Below are 25,950 nucleotides of genomic sequence, written 5' to 3'. Positions count from 1 at the left end.
GAGAATCAAAATCTGGAGATCAGAGGCCCATTTGAAATCAGTTGTTGAAAAACTACTTAATGTAATGTGAAACACCACCTCTATTGAAGTCAAATAATGGAAATTTACTAGTTGTAGTCCAACAAGTCTTTAAAAATAAGTGTCATGTCTTCTACTAAAATTTAAATATGAGGTTAATGTGCCACATAATTGGTATTATGAACAACAAACTGATACCACACATTACAGCCAGACTAGCATATTTGGATAACTAAGTGTTTTAAATCTATATGGCTAAGTCTACACGTGAAGCCAGCATCAAATTGCTTATTTCGATGTAGCAACATCGAAATAGGCTATTTCGATGAATAACGTCTACACGTCCTCCAGGGCTGGCAACGTCGATGTTCAACTTCGACGTTGCGCGGCACCACATCGAAATAAGTGCTGCGAGGGTACGTCTACACGCCAAAGTAGCACACATCGAAATAAGGGTGCCAGGCACAGCTGCAGACAGGGTCACAGGGAGGACTCAACAGCAAGCCGCTCCCTTAAAGGGCCCCTCCCAGACACAGTTGCACTAAACAACACAAGATACACAGAGCTGACAACTGGTTGCAGACCCTGTGCCTGCAGCATGGATCCCCAGCTGCCGCAGAAGCAGCCAGAAGCCCTGGGCTAAGGGCTGCTGCCCACGGTGACCATAGAGCCCCGCAGGGGCTGGAGAGAGAGCATCTCTCAACCCCCCAGCTGATGGCCGCCATGGAGGACCCAGCAATTTCGACGTTGCGGGACGTGGATCGTCTACATGGTCCCTACTTCGACGTTGAACGTCGAAGTAGGGCGCTATTCCGATCCCCTCATGAGGTTAGCGACTTCGACGTCTCGCCGCCTAACGTCGAAGTTAACTTCCAAATAGCGCTCAACGCGTGTAGCCGCGACGGGCGCTATTTCGAAGTTAGTGCTGCTACTTCGAAGTAGCGTGCATGTGTAGACACAGCTTATATGAGCACTTACTATAAGTGCCCCGAAAGAGGTGCCGTGTAGCCTCTGCTCCTGGAGGCAATGATAATTGTGGACACTCAGCATATGTGAACATCAATCCACATATTTAGGTGCCCAAATACAGATTTATGTATCTAACTTTAGGTGACCAGATTTGAACATTTTGGCCTAAATCACCACAGTAACACACAACAAGCATTGTGCATATTGCAAATACTACATAATCTTAGTAAACAAACTGATCTATATGGAGAATTAAACCTTTTGAATTACAATCACCAGAGTTATGTATTGGATCATATTCATTACTACCAAGAACTAAGACAGTAGGAGGCTTAGGGGGAAAAAAAGGAAAGAAACCAGAACACCTAAATCTGGTAAAATACCAGATGGGGCCTCATCAAGAATGCAGGCAGAAAGCTACATACCCTGGTCAACATTAAATCATTAAAAAAAATCACAGAATGATGGAGTGAAACAGAACTTTTTGACATGAGAAATGGGGATATTTAGCCCAGAAGACAATTTACATGTGAAACAGGCAATCTAGCAACAGAGGACACAAGCTTGTGGGTTCTGGTGGAAATCAGCTTTTGCTGATGTTCATAGTAATGGAATGCATTTGTCAGGGTTGGGCCCCAGTTAGACTTATTGGTGGTGCTAATGAATTTAAAGGTAGGATGGATATTTGTCTACCTGTCAATAACATTTATGGATATGCCTGGGGAGAATAATGGATTTTTCCCCATCAGATTTTCTGTTTCTATCTATAATATTGATAGTTGTTTCACAGTAATTGTTATATATCCATCTGTAGCATATCAGTGAAAAGTACTGTACCTTTGAGGTCTGTGCACTGATGCAATGTAACAGGAAAGTAATGGGACACCTATTTCAGGAAATAAAGTCCTATTTTCCTTAGCGAATGAGGTGTGTAATTTTTTCCGAATCCATCATTTAAACCACTGCTCAGCCACCTTGCCAGTTAGTGAGGTCAAGACTTTGAAAATGGGCTATATCGCTATAGTTATGGAATTTGGATACATCACAGCTGTTGAAGTGTCATATTTAAAACACAAAAAAAGGAGAATATATCTGATGGGATGTCCACAATTAATCATGAGGGTGAATATTTGGTTCAAATTTATTACATCAGACAAGCAGATCCAATGCCAAAGTGTCCCACTGTCTGTATACAGGAAGATACCACAGCCAATTCAAAACTTCATTAACAAAAGACGCTTCATTCCTGGAGACAAATATCAATTCAAATTACTGTATTCGTGGGGGAAGTCTCTAGCAACTGTTCTTATAAAAGCTCAATTCTGGATGTACAAGGGAAAATCCAGACTATTTTGATAGGGTTTGTTGCAAATCCTAGGATTCATACATGGAGAAAGGAAATCTAACACAAAAAATCTTGCCCAATTAAGTGAGTATGGGTCACAACAAGAAGCATTACATTAACCAAGCTGGTCTCATCTATATGATCTGGATCTGTAGGATTTGTTCATAGAGCAGCATGGCATTTCTTAAACCAGAGCCTCTAAGGGGACCCTCAACCTCCTCTCATTTTAAACACTGGGACTGTTTTTCCCTCAAGAAAGTATGTGTCGCATGGACCTCCTGAGGGGAGCCATAATCCCAGATGCATGGTTATAAAGGAACATCCATTAATCTATGCCCCTAATGGCCTGTACATGTTGTGGCTGCAGAAACATTTGCCCTGCTGTGGTTGGAAGAACAGATGCATCCTGCACTCCTGAAGACCCTTTCACTGAAGAAACAGTGAGCCCCTACCTCATTGTCCACCCCAAAGACCACGTTGTGGGAGAAGAAAACACTCAGACCCTCTTAAAAGCCTGAAGACTGGGACCAGAGAGTAGGAAGTGAGAGGGACTCAGTTACTCAGCTCCTGTGAAGCCAACAAAACTAAGTTATATCTCTGAAGTGCATGCCAGGATCTGATGGGAGGGATATGTGAAACTGACAAAATAGACTCCTAACAGTGGACCGCTACAACTGTGGACATAGGTTAAACCCAGGTCAAGCAAATAGTTGTGAAAATCCAACCCCACAATGTGGATGGTTTCAGGAATGCATTTGTCCTTTCATGCAGCCTTTTATGGGCTATGTCTACATGTAGATCTTCCAACCAAACTTTTGACAGATCACACCCACACACAAAAACAATCCACTTTGTTGAAGAGAGTGGCCAGACTGCCTGGCTACTCTCTTGACAGAACGGCCAACCGGAAGCTCAGCAAACAGGGTTGCTCAGTCAACCAGAAGCCTTGTCTGTTGACAGAGGGCCCCCTGGAGCATCTACATGGCTTTTTTGTTGACAGAAACTTGGCAAAGGTGTTATTCCTCATTGCAGAGAGGCAGAATGCCGTCAGCAAAAGTGCTGAATTTTGTCAACAGATTGTTGACAAAACATGCTTTGTCAACAAAATTGTCTAGTGTAGATGTAGACATGATAATGGAAGGAACTGTGTTGACTACTGACTGACTTACTGGAGCCTTATTCTCAGACTTTAACCTACTGCCTAACCTGGATTCAAAACAATAAATAAAAAGATCCAGACTCTGTTGAGAATTTTTTCAACCACCACTTTACTCCCACAGGCTTTTGTTCATCATTTCAGAATTGTCTTATGTGTTAAAACTTATTTCTAATATTACTGAATATTAAGAAGCTTAAATGATACATACTATCAAAACTACAGCAGAGTAGGAGACACTTTCCAATAAAATCAACTGTAGATTATACACAAATCAAATTCACCTCCATTCTTGCTGAGTTCTAAATCCTTCCAGGCAGTCGGAAGAAAAGGTTAATTTAAGATTTTAATCTTTTTCATATATTATAGCATTTCTATAATGGATTTTGTGCATCTGCAAACTAAAAGATTGACAGCTTAAGGTATTATAGACCTAGTAGCCACTGGTTACATGGGCAGAGTTAGCGTCAAGAATCACCACAATACTTACTAAGCCATACTTTGTCAACTTCTTTTTTTTTTTTTTAAATAGTGCAATGTCAAAGGAAATTTTCACCTGAAAAATACCTACTATCTAGACATTTGAAAATGCAGTAATGTGTTTCATTCAAAAGGCAAGTGTAGTAGGAAGAAACGGCTGGGTGCAAAATTTAATGCCAGAACCAGACTGCGAACCTTATGTATTAAAGCAGATGCTTTTAGGTTCATGTTTAGCACATAAGGGCTACGTCTACACGTGAAGCCAACATCGAAATAGGCTATTTCGATGAATAACGTCTACACGTCCTCCAGGGCTGGCAACGTCGATGTTCAACTTCGACGTTGCGCGGCACCACATCAAAATAGGCGCTGTGAGGGTATGTCTACACGCCAGAGTAGCACACATCGAAATAAGGGTGCCAGGCACAGCTGCAGACAGGGTCACAGGGCGGACTCAACAGCAAGCCGCTCCCTTAAAGGGCCCCTCCCAGACACAGTTGCACTAAACAACACAAGATACACAGAGCTGACAACTGGTTGCAGACCCTGTGCCTGCAGCATGGATCCCCAGCTGCCGCAGCAGCAACCAGAAGCCCTGGGCTAAGGGCTGCTGCCCACGGTGACCATAGAGCCCCGCAGGGGCTGGAGAGAGAGCATCTCTCAACCCCCCAGCTGATGGCCACCATGGAGGACCCGGCAATTTCGACGTTGTGGGACGCAGATCGTCTACACGGTCCCTACTTCGACGTTGAACGTCGAAGTAGGGCGCTATTCTGATCCCCTCATGAGGTTAGCGACTTCGACGTCTCGCCGCCTAACGTCGAAGTTAACTTCGAAATAGCGCCCGACGCGTGTAGCCGCGACGGGCGCTATTTCGAAGTTAGTGCCGCTACTTCGAAGTAGCGTGCACGTGTAGACACAGCTAAGATTGTCAAAGTGGTTGATAGTGTACCAGAAACGAGATATTAGTAAATGTACTTCAGCTAGTACAGACACATTCTGATATAGTTTAAAACATTAGGGACAGAAGAAGGTAGCAAACAAACGTTATGAAATATATAAGGAGAGTGTAAGTTGTTTTTCCTAATGGTCAGTTTTAGCCTATAGATGTTGAGATACTTTATGTAATTTTCTGTGTGGTCTAGACAGCATATATTTTTGCTGCTGACTTCTTGCTCCTAAAAACTCATGTGTTGGTGTACTTGTAACCATGGAACCAGGACACTGACAATGTTCCCATCTGCTCATAGGAATAAGGGAACTTTGAAGTAGGCGGGGTCCTTTCAAAAAGGAGCCCCGTCTGGATGTGCCGTGCGGTGGCGAGCCACATCAATTTTGAAGTGCTGCGGCCGCCCGCATGCTAATGAGGCGCTGAATATGTATTTCAGCGCTTCTTTAGAAAACTTCGAAATGGCCCTTTGCATGGCCATTTCGAAGTTTTTGGCTAGCGTAGACACGGCCTAATAGTAATAACATTGAAGAAGAAATAATACTGAAGAACAGAAGCACTGGGCAACTTTACCAAAACAAGGACATTCCAGCCTCCAACTCTGACCACTTCATTGTACCATCAAGGTCTGTTGAATCAACTTTCTATGAAGAGCTGGAAAACACACAGAAAAAACACACACACATGCACACACACACACATAGGCTCACTAAGTGGCAAGCTGTTTGCTTTAGGAGTTGTGACCTATCATGACAAAATAACTACAAGCTCAGTCATACCTTCTGTGCTACTAACAAATTTAAATATATGGTGGACATATGCTTATCAATAACTTCTATGGATATTCCAAGTAAAACTTCCTGCTGGAGATTACCATTACTAGATGTAAATATGGATCTCTCTCTCTCTCTTTCTGCATATGTTTCTATCCATGACATTATTACACAATAATGAACATTTGCAAATAATAGTTAACATTTATTCAGTAATAAGGGTGAGTCTACACTAGGAAATAAATTTGAAGTCAGGCACTACATTGAAGTAGCCAGCAGAGAGTCTACACACATTTTCCCTTACTGGCTATGTCTACACTAGCCCAAAACTTTGAAATGGCCATGCAAATGGCCATTTTGAAGTTTACTAATGCCTTATTAGAATGCTGGCAGCTGCGGCACTTTGAAATTGACATGGCTCATCCAAACGGGGTTCCTTTTCGAAAGGACCCCGGCAACTTTGAAATCCCCTTATTCCTATCTGCTGTTAGGAATAAGGGGATTTCAAAGTTGAAGGGATCCTTCTGAAAAGGAGCCCCATCTGGACGAGCTGCGCGTCAGTGAGCAGTGTCAGTTTCGAAGCGCCGTGGCTGCCGGCATTCTAATGAGGCACTGAATATGTATTTCATCACTTCATTAGTAAACTTCGAAATGGCCATTTGAATGGCCATTTCGAAGTTTTGGGCTAGTGTAGACAACACCCACTTTGTAGTTAACTTCGAAGTAGGGAGCCTAACTTCAAAGTCCTTGCTCCATTCCCAGGAATGCAGTAGAGCCCTACTTTGAAGTTTAATGAAACACTTGGGCAGTGTCTACACTACAAAAATAACTTGGAAATTGAGTGTCTACACACACCCTATTTTATAGTTTAATGCATGGGTCTTCCGGAACTTGGGTCTGTGCCGCTGGCTGGAGGAAGAGACTTACATACTTCAGAGGGAGATCCCACAGGGGGACACCACCGTGCCCCTCTGTCTGGTGGCCAATGCCGCATACCTGCTCCAGCCCTGGCTCATGTGGCCCTATACTGGCCACCCCACCCCCAGCCAGGAGCGCTTCAACAGCCAGCTCAGCCACCCCTACTAGGTGGCTGAGTGCACTTTCAGCCAGTTGAAGGGGTGGTGGTGCTGTCTCCTCACCTGCCTGGACGTTGGTGTCGTCAGTGTTCCCCAGGTCATGCACGCTCTACAATATCATGGAGAGTATCAGGGAGGCATTGGTGCAAGGCTGCGTGGTTGAGGCTGGCATGGGCTACCCCTAGTCAGCTGCTGCCTCAAGCCACCAGGCCCACCGGGATGGGATCTGTGTCTAGGAGGCCTAGCACCTGTACTTACACCAGGGGCCCCAGGGAGCACCACCCTGGCCACCCCCTAGCAGGCTTCCCACACCTCCCCCACGCACACAGGGGTTTTGGAAAGATAAGACGGTGTATTGTTAACTGCAAAAACAGTGTGGGTAATATTTATTGCTAACCATAACAGAATGTCCAACAATTTACAGCAGGGAGGCAAACTATTTACAGCAGGGAGGCAAACTATTTACAGCAGGGAGGCAAACTATTTACAGGGGAAGGGGGAGCTAGATGGCCCACCCAGTGGCCCACCACTCTGAGGCAGGGACGGCAGGTTGCGACCCGTGCCAGCCCCGGGTCCGACACCTCCCTCCATCTGGGGTCCCCAGTGGGGCTGGGAGGAGGCGGGGAGTACAGGAAGGTAGGGCCAGGGATTTGCCTCAGGCCAGTGGTCATGGCTAGTGGGGTCCTCTCCCAGGAGGATGGCAGGTAGGGCCACATTGGGAGGGGCAGGAGGGGGTAGCAGGAGGGGCAGTGGGGGGCAGCTAGGTCAGGAGCTCCCTGTAAGTGGCCACATCCTGGGATGTGGCCAGGAACTCCCCGCAGGCCACCCAGCACCAGGCACCCTCCCCCTTCTCAAAATGGAGCTGGCGTTCAGCCAGCTCCACCTGGTGCCAGATGGATGCTGAGAGGTGGGGGTCCTCCACTGGCTGCCTCTGGGTCCGCCATGACCGGGCCTGTCCTGGTGCTGGTGGTAGCTCCAGCCAGTTGCTGACCCTCATCTGGGGGGGATTGTCTGGGACCACGGATGGGGCAACGCTCTCCCGGCCCTTGGATAGTGCAGCTGCGGAAACAAGGAGGAACAGGCTGTGAGTAGTGACCCCTGCCCCGTGGCCCACACTCCCTGTCCCCGTATGGGTTCTGGGTCCCCGTCCCTATCCCCTGTCCCCCATCCATGGGTACAGTGGCCCTGTGGGCAGCCCTCTTGTGCTGTCTGACCCCTCCACCCTCCTGCTGGGGGCAAGGTGTGGCACTGTCCGTGAGAGCAGGTGCTGACAGGCACTGGTGGCCAAGCTGCCTTCCCAGGGCCGTGGTCCAGCTGGGCCCTGGTGGGCCTGGGTCTGCCGGGGATGTGGAGGGCCCCAAGTTGTTTATGGTTCCTCTGCCCTATGAACTGGGGTGTGTGCACTATTGGGTACGTACCTGAGGATCCACCGCCGAGGTTAGGGGATAGCTGTCTGGCCGATGCCTGGCTGGAGGTGTGGGAGGGGAGGTCTATGACCAGCTCCCCGTCCTTGTTGGACGAGTCCTCAGCTGAGGCTGGCTCCGTCTCCAGCACTGGTGGTGTGGGGCTGGCCACTGGTCCTGGCTCCTGCTGCTCTCCTGGCTGGGGTTCCCTGGCCAAGGTGTCCAGGATGGTAGGTGGGGAGGAGGTGTCCCGGGGGCCCAGGATGTTCCTGAGCTCCCTGTAACAGGGACAGGCAGCATGGGCGGCCCCTGACTGGCTGGCCAAGTCCCAAGTCTGGGCGTAACCCTGCCGCAACTCCTTCACCTTACTCCTGACCAGGTCAGAAGTGCAGGCAGGGTGACCCCAGGTAGTCAGGCCATTAGCCAACTGGGCAAAGGTGGCTGCATTCCGGTGCTTGCTCCCCATGACCGGGAGCAACTCTTCCTCCTGTCAGAGTAATAGCAGGTCCTGTAGTTTGTGCTCACTCCGGGGAGGGGGGTGGGGGCGCGTGCTTCTCCCCACCCCGGCTGGACCTTTGGGAGCCCTGGGTGCACTTAGAGCGGGGCCCTAGGGTTCCTGACCTGCCTGGGTGCTGGCCATCACAAGCAGGGGGATGCTCAGGGTCACACTGAGGCATGCAGGGGAAGCACGTGTAGCAGCTGCTACTTGCATGCTCTCAGCTTCCTGAAACAAGGTGTCCTGGTCTGTGCGGCTTTAAGAGCTGCTAAACACATGGACCGTAGAGCCCCACAGGGGCCAGGCAGCACGTCTCCACCTAACAGCTGATTGCCACCATGGCGGACCCCACTCTTTCGCAAAAGTGGGACACAGAAACATCGAAAAAGCGCCCTCTTCCTATTTTATGTTCGGAAGAACGGTTTTGATTTCTGTAGCACCTAAAGTCTATTTCTTCTTCCAAAGAGCACATGGCACGTGTAGACACGCAGCGCGCTACTTCGAAGTGGGGCCTGCTCTCTTGAAAGAACAGGCTAGTGTAGACACAGCTTCAAAGTATTATATTCACCATGCATTAACATATCCGTTGATTTGCCACAAGGAACTACTCTGAGATATGGTTTTACCTGGAGCAGCCCATGCCACAAACATAGAATATGCATCTATGACTGTGACATTATATGGGAGATGAATTTTCTCTGGTGTTTCTACCGGTGTTTGTATAGTACATTTGTCACTAGCACTGCTTCCACCGCCGGTGCTGGCTTCCAGTTGGTAAACATATCTGCACAAACACAAAAACAGTAGCAATAGAAAGAGTGATTAACTGCTTTAGGGATGTTTGTATTGGAATTATTTCTCTTTTGTACCACTTTAAGAAGCAAACCTCACAAAGTACATAATACATATTGCATCAAAATAAAGATGTCCAAATCATATTTTTTTCAGATAAGAAAAGTCTTTTGCTAATCAAACTAATACTTTTTAATATTACATTTCATAGCATCTTAAGAAACCCACACGTAGGGCACATGAAGCATTAAAACAATTTTAGAATGGCCTCCTAAAAATAAGGAAATGATATTATTAGGGAGGTCCACCCTTAACCTGGTATATTTTCATTCCCTATCACATAGCATAGGCTGCTGTGTAAAGAATTTGAACCTCTCTGAGCCAAGATAATAGAAGAAAAATGAAACTAGGAGTCAGAACAATTGAAGTTCAGAGAGTGATACAGAGGTAGGTACAGTAGACCCTCAAGTTATGCAAGGGTTCTGCTCCACACATCCTCATGTATCCTGGATTTTATCTAATGAGGGTCTGGCTGGGGTGAGTTAAGGCTGCAGGAGGCTGAGGGGTGGAGTTGAGCCAGAGCTGTGAACGGATGTGGTGAGCTGGAGCCCTGCTTGGGTGGTGAGCCGAGCTAAAGGGGGTTTGCACCAGGGCTGCACATGAAGGGTTTGAACTTGAGTGCAGTGGGGTGGTGGTTAAACTGGAGATGTGTGCAGGGGATTTGAACCAGGGCAGGGGTATTGAACCAGAGCCGTGTGCGGAATGTTTAAACCAGGGTGGGAGGATAGAACCGAGGTGGCATGCAGGGGTTGGGGGGTGAGCTGGAGCCGCATGCAGGTGGTGAGCCAGCAGATGGGGGGTTGAACTGGGCCTGGGGAGATTGAGCCAGAGTTGCGCCTGAGGGGTGGTGAGCTAGAGCCAGAGGAGGGGGTCGCGGGTGAGCAGGAGCTATGCGTGGGTGGTGAGCAGAGGTGGTGGGGGTGGAAGCTGAGCTGGGGCTGTGCAGAACCGAGGGGGAGTGACTTAAACACAACTGGAAATTGCACATTTCCAAAACTTACTGTAGGAATTGGGGGTCAGCCGCGGAAGAGTGGGGTGGCATACTCTGGGTTCACGTACTCTCAGACCCTACTGTATTGCCAACAAGAGCAGGTGGCCCATTGGGTGACTGTCAGTGGCAAAGATCCCTAGCTACTGGAGATGGGACACAAGGGTGGGGAAGGCTGAGTTACTACAGGGAATTCTTTCCTAGGTGTCTACCTGGTGGGTCTTGCCCATACGCTCAGGGTCATTTTCCCATGTTTGGGGTCAGGAAGGAATTTCTCTGCAGGTCTAACCGGCAGAAACCTGGGTTTTTTTGTTGTTGTTGTTGTTGCTGTCTTCCTCGGCATGGGGCTTTGGTCACTTGAATGTTTAAAGTAGAGAAAATGGAGGATTCTCTGTAACTTGAACCATGATTTGAGGACTTCAGTAATTGAGCCAGAGGTAATGGGGTCTCTTACAGAAGTGAGTGGTGAGGCTTGGTAGCCTGCAATGCACAGGAGGTCAGAGTAGATGATCATGATGCTTGCAGTTGACCTTAACATCTATGAAGCAATTTGGTACTCAGCTTATCTTCATCTGAATCCTCTTACAGAACATCTTCAATTTTTGAGCCATTAAGGAACAGAATCAGAGGTTATTTTCGTTTAAAATCATTCTAACATTTAATGCATGATGTTTACAAGAGTGTCTAAGTGACTTATGAGCCTACATCCCATTTTTTAAAGGCTTACGCTCTGAGAGCCAGATTTTCAAAGGTATTTGGGCACCAAACTGTATTGATAGGTATTTAGTGGGCTTTTCAAAATCACTTCAAAATATTTTGCACTTTGAACATTTGATTTAGGTTACTCTTAGATACTTTGGAAAAGATTACCCTTCTCCTGCAAAATCTATTTCTTAAGCAGTCTTTAAACCTTACCAAAGTTCTTTATTAGGCCTTACCTACTGTTGGGCTGCAGGCCATTGTCAGTGAAATTCATATCTCTGCTGCTTCCCTGGAAAATCTCTTCTCCATTACGAAGCAATCGATATCGAGAAATGAGTCCATTGGGTTTTTCTGGTTCACTCCAATAGAATTCCACTGCTGTTGAGTTGACTATGATATGACGGGGTTTTGACCACACTCCTGTTAACATTAGCATACCTTTGTTTTAGCCAGATGATAAAATTAAATATAAAAGGTCCTGATTCTCTATTTCCCTGTATCTTGCGCAGTCATTTATACCAGTGCAAAGTGAGTATGGACCAATAGCAGATCAAAAATAATAGTTTTAAACATATTCTGTACTCTGTTAGCACTGACTTAAAATAAATATACGGGATTCGGGTCAATGGAGAATCAGACTTAAAAGCCGATACTCACCAGACTAATACTGTCTGATGTGTCAGCACATTATTATTATTTTATAAAAATGTGCTCATTGCAATCACCTCTAAAATTGTTTACTTCAAGATAACTCCAGAAAGTTGTTCTAAAAAATGAAAGGAAAACCTGAAACATTATGGTTCAGCATACAAATGTGGTTAAAATACAATTAATCCTTTGAAGAGCAAAATTGCCTGGTGTAAATGACTTGTTCAGCTACGTCAATGGAATTTTGCCCATTTACAGAAAATTTGCCCCCCAATTATACCATCTGATAATGTACCCTTTTCCTTACCCTGAGGACCAGCCTGCAAGGTACAACCTGAAAATGGGTGGCTAGAGCTACAACCAGCAGACGTGCAAGCTGTAAGTGTGAAGCTGTAGTTAGTATATGGCTGGAGACCTAGAAACAAAACAAAACAAAACAAATATAATAAAACAGTGACCTTTGACATTCCTGAGACATAGACGTTGCTGAACTTATGGGTCAGAGACGGCTAACTTATAAAGACTGTATTTCTAAGGTACAGTTGGAAGGGGAAATATGGTTCCTGGTATTAGTATATAGAATAATTCACAATAAGGGTCTGCTTGAGAAGTCTAATTGTGTGTATAAGTAACATGTTTAAATGACTCTCTGGTTGTGACTGCAGTTATCTACAAACACAAGTTGTGCACACAAAGAATGAAGCCATTGCTTACACTGAGACTGCATAAATAGTGAAATAATTAAAATCTTTGCAAATTTGGATGAAAGCAATTTCATATTCATTTAAGAAATGCGTCAAAACTCCTTAGATTTAGTCATGTATTAACTTCTAGAAGTTTGGAGGTTCCTTACAGATGAGTACCAGAACATTTGAATGCTACGCTTAAGAATTTTGCTCCAACATCTCACTTGCACTAGTGTAGGTTTTGAGTAACTCCATGGACATACGAGTAATATAAGTGTGAAAGTAGGAGAAGAATTAAGTCCCCCAGGTGTGAAAGATTTCCCTGGAAATCTCTTAAGCATAATGAGTGATGTCCTGGCCCCATTGTAGTAGTGGGATTTCACCTAAATTCATTCATGATATTTTTTGGTACTTCCCAATGCCACTCTGATGATACATAACCATATTCCTCAAGTCTCATGCCCAAGACTTAGCTTATTAAACCTCATGGAGCAGAGTCCAGGACCGGGAACACGAATCTCCATCATGCCAGGAAGGAAGAGGCTCTACCATTATGCAGCCCAGCTTCATTCCTCCCCATTGGTGGAAATGTGCTCTGCCCACAACTTTGGAACAGGTAGGACAGGGCAAGTCATGTTAGTAGTCACAAAAACTCATTCATTACAATTTGGCCAACTTGAGATCTCTGACAATCACGAGAACAGCCTGCTTCTGCCCTACGTTCTAGCCAAAACCAGGAAGAGCCAAAGGTTCATAATAAAACAAAGAAAGTGACTAAATTCTAAGGACTACTGTGACACTGTCATTGGTTACATCTAGGTTACAAGAGAGGTAATTTCCCTTTCAGATCCTGGAATGAAACCCACAATTCCTGAGATTTACTGTGCCTCCTAGGGCAGCAAATATCTTTGAAACCCACTGATACAGTATGCACCTCATCCCCCTCTAGTGATGTTTCACCTAAATGAAAATAATCTACTATGCTGTCAGTTAATCCATTGACACAAAGAGCTAAAGATTCCAAACCTGGTGATGACCCATGTTGGTGTCCATTTGAAGCTATCACATAGAATTTCCTGTCTTTTTTTCAGTTCGCTTTTGTACAAACCTTGGAAATTACACACAAAAGCTGTGCTAAAAGAACATTAATTTTGCAAAATCAATCACTCAAGGGATAGGAACTCCTAGAACTGAGTTTGCCTGTGCATCCTGAATTTGGCTCCTTTGTGTGCATGTTCTGTTACACAGTCTTTTATTACATACATTTTTTTTCAGCACATCTGGCGAATTCAGTACACAGGATAGAGTTGTTCTGGCGATGAATTAGAGAACGGTAGTACAAAAGGCTGTTATCTATTGACACCTCTATCTTGTTGCAGAAACTGGAAATTTATAGAGAAGCAGTTAAGGGACTACATGAGGAAAAGAGGGTCTCCTCTTTAGGACAGCTGAATGCTGCCCTCAAGGACTGAGTTTTATCTCCAGATCTGCCACAGAGTTCCTGCATGATGCTGGACAATTCATTTAAACCAAACTTTTCTGACACTGTCACTAAAGTTGTGTGCTTCATCTTCTGGACTCCCAACCAGAGATCTTAGGGTCTGATTTATAGAGAGTTGAACACTCACAGCTGCAAATGAAGTCAATTGGAGTTGTGTTTTTACCTTATTAAGTGGTGTACGATGCTAAGTACCTCTTCTCAAATTTGTCACCTAAAATTAATGGAAACTTTTGATCTTAATCTCTTTAGACTTCAGTTCCACATCTGTAAAATGGGAATGATTCCACCTCCTCTTCTTGTTGTGTTGTGAAGATTAATACTTTTTTCTAAAGTCTTCAGACATAGTGATGAGCTCCATAAAGAAACTAATAATTCTATCTTCCAAGCAGGAATTGAATGTCAGGAAGTAAATAAGGCATGGAGCTGCACATTGCAATGAGGATAAAAAATGTTGACTATCTTCACATTAATTTAGCACTATTCATTCCGAATGAGGAGAGATCCAATAGAAAAAATAGTATGCAATCATTTATTTAAAGGGTATATCCTAATGCACATCTACAAGGGTTATACAGACAACCTTAATTCTGGCATTTCCTATATCTCAGTGCTGGATATTGCAATCTTAATAATGTCCTTTTGAGATTCATGTGAGTGTGTATAGGTGATTGTAATTATTTTGAAATATATAGTCCTGCAACATGAAAAAAAACACCTTGGGATGAAAAAGTCTTTGTTCCAAACCAATTAGGCAATATGTTCATTATAAAAAGAAATTGTTTGCACATACAGAGCAGTAACAAGCAACAGAGAGCTAGAGAGTTAAAATAATGAATGGAAGACACAAAAGCTGCTTACAAACTGCACAGGATGTGAAGGAGAGAAAATAAAGAGATGACTCAGGGGGACAGCCGTGAGTGTAACCTAATCATGAACTGGAAGAGAAGAAAAATCATCTGAATGCTCTGTATAAAAGTAAGATGGGAGGAAATGACAGTTGCAAGACTAGACAGAAGCAAAGGCATGGAGGGAAAGCCAATAATTTAGCGTTTCAGGGTAGGAAAGATTACTGTGGCAACAAATTACTTGAATTCCCCTAAAGGGAGTCATGTTCACTTTTAAAGGAAACATGCATAATAAAGCAATACTCATTTACAACTACACTCTAAAGAGAAAAATGGGCATTAAAAAGACAGCGCATGGCTTCACTAAATTTATTAGAAGAAATCTGGTGCCTGGAACTTCTAGTTATAGATGTAGTTGATTTTAAATTGATTCTAAGCTCTTTGCTAAAGGGACTTTGTGCATGTTGGGGAAAGTGCCATACAAATCTATTCGCGTGAGTAATAATAAATAATAACAAACATAATATGATGATTTTTGAAATGCAAACAACACTTTGCTTTCAAAATTTCTCTCCTGTAGCTACTGATTCAAGGAAACACGTCCCTTGGAATTTGATTCCGCAATTACTATTCTATGGTGGGTAGTCAGCTGGACCACTGTATCATCCACTGTTTTTACAAGTGGCTGTCAAACAACTCCAAAAGAATGTATTATCCAGTCAATCATTCCCAACACTATTTGTCTCCGCTTGTGGTCTTGGCTGCAGCAAGGTCAGCAATTAGCTCCAATGCCAACAGTCCTGGGCCACCATGTGAATTTCACACAGGAGGATGTCAAGTTGCTGATCGCATTTTTTTCCATAAATAAAAACTGCTAATGAATCACTACTGCCTAGAAACAGGGCTGGCCAGCAGCACAGCTACAGAATCACATGCCTTCTTACTCCTCTTAAACACAGTGTGCGGGTTTGTGTGTGTTAAATAATTTCAAACTAGCCTATCACAAAATATGCTGTGGGTCTTGCCTCATTTATTAAACTGCGTGTCAGTGATTTTCTGGCTCTCAGTTAAATGTAATCAGCCACAGAAACTTCTGATGAAGTCCGCTATTTTCGACACAATTTTTAGTCAAATATAAAAATAGAGTTAAGAAGAATCATTATCATCGTCACACCTGCTGCTGAAGAGGGCACTCTAAGCTCTCTTTTTACAGCAATGTTACTAATTATTTTAGTCAAGCCTCCCCCCTCTCCCCTCAGCTGCAGAGCATTAGCAGGCCCATTTGTAAAGCAGTCGTAACACAAAGTGAAACAATGCCATAACTGTCATCCAAATTGTTCTGTACAGGGTAGTGGAAGTGTTCAGTAATAAATGATATAAAAAGGTCCTTTATTGACAAGCTGCCATGTGCTGTTTGCATTAGAGAATATGAGAAGATGATGGCTGCTGCCCCTAGGTCCCAATGGCATTCAACTCAGTGAGATAGCAGAAAATGCTTCAGTTTACTTAAAGCATTGATAACACCTCTAAATAATTAACTGAGGACTTCCTGTCTTCAATTACTTAATGCTTTTTTTAGCATCTTGAGAGGATTATAAGCAATTTATGGATTTCACATGATGAACGCATTCACCGCTATTCCCACAAAGCATTTATGGGATCATGTTTCCAAGGCTTTGATGTAATTAAAAATAAGCAGCAAGACAATGGTGCAGTGGCAAGGTGCTAGCACACTTATCTGTTATTTTCAAGGCCCTAGATTCAAAATCTCAGAGAAGACTAACGCTACAGCTTCCTTAACGTTCAATTGTTGATTTGGGAACACCAGAGGTTTTGAAAAAAGATGAGAAAAATCAAAACATACATTCATGGGGCTAAGATACTAAAGTTAGTTGAAGCATTTTGTGAAAAAAGGTTGATTGTTTTAGTTTAGCGCTTCATTTCGGAGAACAACAATTAACCACATTGCAAAACCTCCATCATGAATTCAACACTGTGGCTGAAGGAAGTCTCCCTCTAAGTGAAGGCTTGATTCTTATGGACAGAAGCAATGATTACCCATTTCTCTGCTGCCTTAACATGTGAGGTATTTTCCACTTGACTTTCCACAAGAGATCTTGTGGAAATTATCAGCAACCCTTCTGTGAAGCAGGTTGCCAGCCTCTCTCAAAGAAACAGCGCCTTGGTAATGATTCAAGAAGCCATCCCTGTATGCTTAGAATCTTCTGATTTCCTCAAGTGCTAATCACCCTTTAGTAGGGAAGATAAAGAGAAAGTCAAGGAATAAGCAACTCTGGCACTACCTGGAATCATGGAATAGTGAAATTTCTAAATACCCGGTCACTTCGATTTCAGATCTGGGTCTGTTATGGGAACTGCACTGATGCCATTGGTTGCTCATCTCTTCTTGACAATGGACAAAAACCATGAGGGTTCCACTCAACACCTTTGCTAAAGCTGGCCACAGGGTTCTGTTTCTGCCTACTTCTTCTGTGACAAGTACAGTATCCTTTCAGAGTTATAGGGAGGTAGTATAGGCTGCTGTGCCTCCCACAAGGAGATGACATTCGGTTCTTTTTTATCCCAGAAGACCAGATTATGCAGTTTCCCTGCTTAGCCAGTGCCTAACCAGTACTGGGCCTTAGAGACTGGAAAATGGAGTCTGGATAAGGCTGAGACAATGCCGACAAAAAAATATATATTGGAAGCAGTGGCAGAGTTTGCCTATTTTTGTTAATACAGTGAGAAACCAGGGATATTATCTCCAGTCTCTGAGAAAGGAATTGTTTTACTTTAGTCTGTATTACAAAGTCTCACCATTATTGAAAATCAGACAGTTTAGATAGATCTCTAAGGCTACGTCTAGACATCTGGTGCTATTTCAGGATACGTCGGTATCCCATAATAGCTGCCCATGTCTAAGAAACGTGACCATTGCCTTGAAACAATTTTTGAGATAATGGACACGTTACTCTGGCATCCCGGTATACCTCATCACAGGAGGCATACAGGGATGCCTTGAAAATAGGGTTTTATTTTGGCATGTGGTGCTCTTTAAAAAATGCCCTGTGCTAAAATGGCCTATTTTGAAATCCACTCAAAATAAGTTACAAAATTGTGTAGCTTATTTTGAGGGTAGGGCATTGTGTGGACATAGCCTAAATATATAAACTTTTATATGCTTAACTTAAGATGCTGTTGGATAACTGGGCCTACAACTTTACCTTAATTGTAAGCTCAACTGTAAAAATTACATGACTTATGGTTCGTAAGTTGTCACAGTAACTTAGAACAGCAAACGTGAATGGGAAATGGTGTAAAAGTGAGATGAAGATTGATTTAGTAAATAAAATAAAATAAAATAAAGCCTAGTGAATAATTCCAGGATCGGTGCAGCTCTCAGGATGTGGGACACCTTTCTATTTCCTTCTCCCATCCCAAGCTGGCCAGATATGAGCTTGGCACTGCTCAGAGCTGAGCTCATTGCATTTCAGTGATAAAGCAGTAATTTTTTTTAATGTTACACATTTGCTACAGCAATTTGTGTAGGGATCTTATTTTTATGTAAAATTAAAATCTACACTACTTCTGAAAAATGTATAGAAAGTGGATGCATTAAGTACGCTATCTCATCAGGGTGCATTGTCTACTGACCCAGTTATAGTACACAGTAGATGGATTTCATATTTGCATATGATATTCAGAGGTGAAAGTATGCTCGTGCTCCCCTCGTACCCATGCAATCCTCTGTCCCAACTACTAAGCCTTCTACTTGGACTTCTGAACACCCTCCCTCTTGACAGGAGTTCCTTCCTTGACTCCTGCACTCTCCACATCTGCCCTAAGACTGTACCCTTACCTTGACTCCTGTATCCCCATCCCTTGCCCTGTGCCCCCACGTCTCAACCCTCTGTATCAACAAGGTGCTTGGCTGAGCAAAAAGACAGCAGAAGACATTATTCCTGCTCACACTGAGGAATCAATTATAGACAAAAAAAGCTCAGATTCACAAAGCCCAGGCTTACAGTCCACTCGCAAGCTGAGATTGAACTGATTCTAATTTTTGTTGCCTTAAATATCTGGGACCAGATTCTGTTATGCTCATGCAAATCTAGGATGACTCCAGTGACATCAATGGAGTTATTTTAGACTGACACGAGCAACAGAACCTGATTTGGGGTTTATCAAATTTATGGAATTCATCTGGCACTCTTCAACCCATCACAAATCAAATGTTTTGAATCCAAATGTAGGTGGTTTATTTTAACATTCGGAAGTTAGATCGATTCACATTTTAGTAAAAGAGAACCAATGCCACCTAGAAGAAAGAAGACTGACCAAAAGAACTTAAGGTTTCCAACAACAGTCTAAAGCACTTTTGAACTATGTGCAAAACAGGGAACTTAAAAGTTACTGACAAGAGAAAATGTCATTAAGGGAGGAATGTCTTGTACATAAAAGCAGAACATTCATCTTTCAGAGAGCTTCCCATCCTTACCTGATACAGTGTATTGCATTTTTCCTGAAGTGTCTGTGTATATAATCCCTTTCCCACTTTGACTGATCTGATATTCTCTGATGATGCCATTTGGTTTCTTGGGTGCTATCCAGCTCAGATGTAAAGCTGTTGAGCTCAGAGTTGTGACTGCAGGTGGCTGAATGCTCTCTGGGACTCCTTGGACAGTGACTGCAACTACCTGAAGACATATGAGTTAAACAGCAATTTACTGTAATAGTACACTAGATACCACGATCAATGAGAATGTCACTTTTGTTTTAAAACATTGTTGCTCGGTTTGGCATATTATTACCAAGGGTCTGAAGAGATAGTTACACTCCCCTCCCCACCTCCTTTACAAAATGAAATCTGACCTTGAAGACATTACATAAGCCTATGTCTATACTTTACCATAACAGGTTCACAACATTGCAGCTGTAGTGTATACCTGTGGTTCCCAACCTTTCCAGTAACACAGTACACTTCAATGAGACAAAAAATTCCACAGCACACCCACTTTTTTCAGCTGAATCGGTCGCTCATAAACATCACATTTACTTATATTTACTGTGGTTATGGTCTTACTAGAGAGGTTTGCATCACAGCTGTGCACACAGCAAGCTAAACAAGAATCAAATGGGATGTGGAGCGATTGAGTGACTGCTGAAATGTTCAATTACTTGGTGGCTGGAGAGGCAGGTCCAGAGAGCAGAGTCTGCTTCCAGCCAGCCAACTGGAGCCAGGACGCAGCATTTAAAGTGCATCTCAGCTTCAAGAGTCTTCCACCCTCCCTTCCTCCCTGGGGGACCGGGCTCTCTGCTAGCTCATTTGGGCTGGGAAGCAGCATTCTAGCTGCCTCCCAGCATGAACGGGCTCCTGTGGGGTCAGCATTTCACCTTGCAGTGGCCCTGCAAAAATCCGCGGAGAGGGGAAATTAATGAAATTTCATGGAACACTTGGATAGTTCACATGGCATACTCTGGTTGAAAACCAGTGGTGTATAGCACTGGTGAAACAACAAAACCTGGACACTAGACTGGCTTGCAAGAGAACTCTTGATAACCTCTTCCATATGGTTTGCCAGTCAATGTCTTTGCACTTTAACAGCCTGATTTCATAATTTATTAGGTGATGAGCTTTCGTGGGACAGACCCACTTCTTCAGACCATAGCCATACCAGAACAGACTCAATATTTAAGGCACAGAGAACCAAAAATAGTAATCAAGGTTGACAAATCAGAAAAATATATCAAGGTGAGCAAATCAGAGAGGAGAGGGGCAGAAGGGGTGGTGGGGGGAGTAAAAAATTAGATTAAGCCACGTGTGCAAAAGAGCCCCTATAATGACCTGCAAAATTCCCACCCGGGTTCAAACCACATGTTAATGTGTCGAATTTCAATATAAAAGAGAGTTCAGCAGCTTCTCTTTCCAATCTGTTGTGAAAATTCCTCTTCAGTAAGAGGAATTCCTCTTCAGAAAGAATTGGAGGGGTACCTGTGTTAGTCTGGATCTGTAACAGCAACGAAGGATCCTGTGGCACCTTATAGACTAACTTATAGACTGTGCTCATGAAAGCTCATGCTCAAAACTTTTCTGTTAGTCTATAAGGTGCCACAGGACCCTTCATTGCTCTTCAGAAAGAGGAATTTTCAAAACAGGTTGGAAACAGAGGCTGCTGAACTCTCTTTTATATTCAAATTTGACACATTAACATGTGGTTTGAACCTGGGTGGGAATTTTGTAGGTCATTATAGGGGTTCTTTTGCATACTTGGCTTAATCTAATTCTTGACACCCCCCACCACTTACTGCCTCTTTACTCTCTGATTTGCTCACCTTGATAATATATTTCTGATTTGTCAACCCTGATTACTATATTTTGTTCCCTGAGCCTTAAATATTAAGTCTGTTCTGGTATGGCTATGATCTAAAGAAGTGGTTCTGTCCCACAGAAGCTCATCACCGAATAAATTATTTTATTAGTCTTTATAGTGCTACTGGACTGCTTTTTTGTTTTGATAGTACATAGACTAGAATGGCTTTCTCTCCGGTACTATTCAGCCTGATTTCATGTATTTCAAGCATCAGTAACCACAGACACCTTTACATCAAATATAATCACCTCTTTATGGCTACATCTACACGTGCACACTACATCGAAATAGCTTATTTCGATGTAGTGACATCGAAATAGGCTATTTCGATGAATAACGTCTACACGTCCTCCAGAGCTGGCAACGTCGACGTTCAACTTCGACGTTGGGCAGCATCACATCGAAATAGGCGCTGCGAGGGAACGTCTACACGCCAAAGTAGCACACATCGAAATAAGGGTGCCAGGCACAGCTACAGACAGGGTCACAGGGCCGACTCAACAGCAAGCCACTCCCTTAAAGGGCCCCTCCCAGACACAGTTGCACTAAACAACACAAAATCCACAGAGCCGACAACTGGTTGCAGACCCTGTGCATGCAGCATGGATCCCCAGCTGCAGCAGCAGCAGCCAGCAGCCCTGGGCTAAGGGCTGCTGCACACTGTGACCATAGAGCCCCACAGGGGCTGGAGAGAGAGCATCTCTCAACCCCTCAGCTGATGGCTGCCATGGCGGACCCCTCTATTTCAATGTTGCGGGACGCAGATTGGCTACACGTGCCCTACTTCGACGTTCAACGTCGAAGTAGGGCGCTATTCCCATCCCCTCATGGGGTTAGTGACTTCGACGTCTCGCCGCCTAACGTCGATTTCAACTTCGAAATAGCACCCAACACGTGTAGCCATGACAGGCGCTATTTCGAAGTTGGTGCCACTACTTCGAAGTAGCGTGCACGTGTAGACGCGGCCTATCAGTTGATAGCTTTTTGAATCTTTTCTCATAAACACAACAAGAAATCTGAAGCCTGAGATAATTTAGAATTCACTAGGATCTTTCTAAAAATTGAATATACGTAGGCCAATTCTCACCTCACTAACATCAGTTTTACACTGAGGGACCTCCACTGACTTCACTGACTTTGATAGTACTATTTCTTTCTTCAGACAGAAGAATCAGGTCTGTGGTCTTAGAAAATCATATATCTGTATTATTACCACTATAAGTGAGTTCTACTACGATATATGCACTTACATGCTTTATGTAATAAAGTGACAATGTATGCAAGAATGTCACCTCCTAGAGGCTGGCCTTAATGACAGTCAGAGCTGGCCATTTAGTCTCAGCTAACAGGATGTCTGTAAACTTGATAGGTGGCCTCTCTCACCAACTGAAGTTGGTCGAATAAAAGATAGTACTGCACTCACCTTTTCTTCCTAGGACTATTTCCTCCTTCTTTTGGACAGAGATCTGCAAAGCCACCTAGAGATTTTGGATTCCGAACTTGCCTATGTGACTTTAAAAAAACAAACAAACCCAGAACCCTCGGGCTTAATTTTGAAGGTCCCATGTCTGACTTTGCTCGTTACACATGTATACACGGCATTGATTTTTTTAAGTTATAAAAGATATCAACAGTCACAATTTCTCATGTCTGCCCGCGATACCTTATATTGCAACTCAGAAAAACCAAAGAGACAGAGAGGAAACCGTGCTAGTCTATACACTATCAAAACAAAAAGCAGTCAAGTAGCACTTTAAAGACTAGCAAAATAGTTTATTAGGTGAACTTTGTCTATTATTAGACAAATTAGATTGTTTATTAGGTGAGGTCTGTCCCACCAAAGCTCACCTAATAAACTATTTTGCTAGTCTTTAAAGTGCTGCTTGACTGCTTTTTGTTTTCAAAGAGACAGAGGAAAGGATATTTATTGGCAGGGAAGATTTAACTGAACAAGGCCGTGTCTACACTAGCCGCAACCTTCAAAATGGCCACACAAATGGGCCATTTTGAAGTTTACTAATGAAGCGCTGAAATGCATATTCAGCACTTCATTACCATGCGGGCGGCCGCAGCACTTCGAAATTGACGTGCCTTGCCGCCGTGCGTCTAGTCCCGATGGGGCTCCTTTTCGAAAGGACCCCGCCTACTTCAAAGTCCCCTTATTCCCATCAGCTCATGGGCCATTTGCGTGGCCATTTTGAAGTTTGGGGCTAGTGTAGACGTAGCCCAAATGTGTTGAGGTTTTGTTATATGGCAATGGGGCAGCCTGGGAGATTCTGTGAAACAGAAAGGTAGGAGGAGCAACAAAAAATCAAAAGAGTTAAAAATAACAGGGTCTTTAGGAGTAGAAGCTGAGGATGAAGACCCTGAATCTGGTGCAGGAGCAGGAAACCAGTGAAGAGACATGATAAGAAGTGATACTGTAGGAGGAATATAAGCTTGGCTGTACCAGACAACCTAGAAATGGGAGAGATGCACTACAGGGAGATGAGAGAAAAGGATGTTATAGGCAATCTGGTGAGAAATAACAAAGATATTAATGGATTTAGTCTCACTCGTAAAAGAAAGCATGTTTTCAACACTCTCTTCTATGTGTGGCTGAAGATGAAGCCCCTGGTTTATTGTAAATCAAAATATGTCACTTTGTATATCATAGAATTTCAGATTTACAAAGACTCAAGTACAGTTTAGTGTATAGGTTTACTTGCGCTGGAAAATTTATAATTTGGAACTTAATGTGATTACATGTCAGGGAGTTGAATTGAAACAAATCACTTGGTTACTGATGTTTCCCATTCAATGTATAATCTTAATTTAAAAAAAACAAACAAAAAACACCTCTTTCCAATGCCATGGTTATGACAGCTCTACCACATTAAAATTCTACCACCATTCTTACGAAGGCCAAGTCACCCACCTTGCTGCTGTCTGTGCAACCAGCAGCAGTACAGGCTCTTAGCTGATATGCATATTCTTGGTATGGCTGGATACCACCTGTGTCTGCAAAGCTCAGTTCTTTTCCTCTAAAACGCTCAACCCCATCTCGGAGAATAATATATTGAGTGATAAGACCTTATAAAAAGAAAGTTATCAGTTTTTGTTAGCTGAACACAGGACCACCCACAGCTTTTCACACGGATAATATGACCATGAACCCTACAGGTCCCCACCCTTATCAGGCAATCACCTAACTTAAGCGACTATTCCAAGGACCTTCAGTGATTCTTATTCTGCTCTTTTTAAAAACCCACCCCCTCTGAAGCAAGCAATTGTTTAAATCTTCTAAGTGGTCAATTTAATTACTCAGTCTGATCAAAATGTTCTGAACATTTGAAATATAAAACCATTATAAAATATGTTTGATTTTATGTAAAACTGGCACAATTTTTCAACCAGCTCTGGTTATTAATTATAATTATAGCTCTACCCCAAAGAGATAGAGAGGACCCTACTAAATTTAGGCCAGTCTGTTCAATTTAAGGGCAAGACGATTTTAGAATTGTTCAATTTCATGTTTACAGATGATTCAATCTCAGATTTCACGGTATTGTAAAGGGGTTCCTTTTCTGAGGTGTGATCTACACTACCGCAGAAAGACTGACCCACTCAGGGTCTATCTTTTGAGGTTTGGTTTCACGAATGTGCAAAATCAAACTCTCAGGGGTCAAAGTTGACCCCTGTGCTCCCTGCAAAAGATGAGTAGTAAGAAAGGTCAAAGGGAGAAATGCTTCTGTATACCTTTCCTTGTCAAGATAGACAAGTTAGCTGAGCATAGGTACATCATTTTTAGCTACACAATTGGCATAGATAAAGCTGCGTATCTGCAGTCAACTTCCATATCTACTACAGACGTAGCCTTATAGTGGGGATTCAAAGCTAGGAGCTCCTTGGATGGGGCAGTTCTAGCAGCAGTAGGAGATCAGACCCATATCAGCAAGCTTTCTCCAGCTGTAGAAACCTTTGGGGAATCTGCCCAGCTCTGGAGCTTTTTCAAGTAGGGGTAGCACACAGAGGTGGTGTGGGACTTGCAGTAAGGAACCCCTCAGGGAGAATGCTCCCAGAAGCACAAAGGAGATCAGATTTCATGGGGTAAGGTTTATTTCAGGGTGTGTTACATGTTTTTTCCTGGTTGTGATAGGTAGAATATTACGAACGGATTATAAACCAAGTTTCTTCCTGACAAGCTTATACTCTAACTTTATTTGGAGCGAATGAAGATAATAAACAGACAAACCAAGGTGAACGTCTGAGGAAAAACAAGTGCAAAAAGGTCACCGCTTGTTTACTCAGTATAGACATTGATGATGTTTGACTTGATGATACATTTGACACAGGTTTCTGTGTATAGAACATTTGCTCTAACACATGTAACTCATATCATGTTGAATAGCCGAGGATAACAGTTTGGGTTTTTAAAACAAACCATTTGGCTGAAGAGGTTCCTTCCAATCCAGAAGTATTATGTCTTCCCGATTTTCTGCTTTGGTCCATTTTGGAGCACTTACACCCTGAGGCACATCTTGCTTAGTGCTAGCCCTGGCAATTCCGCTGAGTCCTCTTCCATAGCTGTTCCATGCAGCTACCCTGTACTCATACGTAACATAGGGCTCTAGATTCAGGTCTAAACAAAGAAAATTAGACAGTGTGCATCTCAACTTAGAACAGCTGATGGTGCTCAGGGCAGAACCCAGC

At 43.4% G+C, this 25,950-nt stretch overlaps 1 protein-coding gene across 1 annotated transcript in view; it reads right to left on the bottom strand.

Moving 5' to 3' along the window:
* The window catches only part of USH2A (usherin), a 581,084-nt gene that overhangs the window by 92,487 nt on the left and 462,647 nt on the right, over window positions 1-25,950 (bottom strand). The window contains exons 52-57 of the mRNA XM_074989966.1: window positions 25,682-25,879; window positions 24,176-24,330; window positions 19,386-19,584; window positions 12,163-12,270; window positions 11,444-11,627; window positions 9,292-9,449 (exon numbers count right to left, since the gene is read on the bottom strand). Of these exons, the coding sequence (XP_074846067.1) occupies window positions 9,292-9,449; window positions 11,444-11,627; window positions 12,163-12,270; window positions 19,386-19,584; window positions 24,176-24,330; window positions 25,682-25,879 (1,002 nt within the window). The remainder of the gene's footprint in view (window positions 1-9,291; window positions 9,450-11,443; window positions 11,628-12,162; window positions 12,271-19,385; window positions 19,585-24,175; window positions 24,331-25,681; window positions 25,880-25,950) is intronic.

Source organism: Carettochelys insculpta, chromosome 3, assembly GCF_033958435.1.
Source record: "Carettochelys insculpta isolate YL-2023 chromosome 3, ASM3395843v1, whole genome shotgun sequence".
NCBI lineage: Eukaryota > Metazoa > Chordata > Testudines > Carettochelyidae > Carettochelys > Carettochelys insculpta.
Note: the sequence above shows the minus strand (reverse complement) of the source record. Positions and strands in the feature narration are given on the sequence as shown.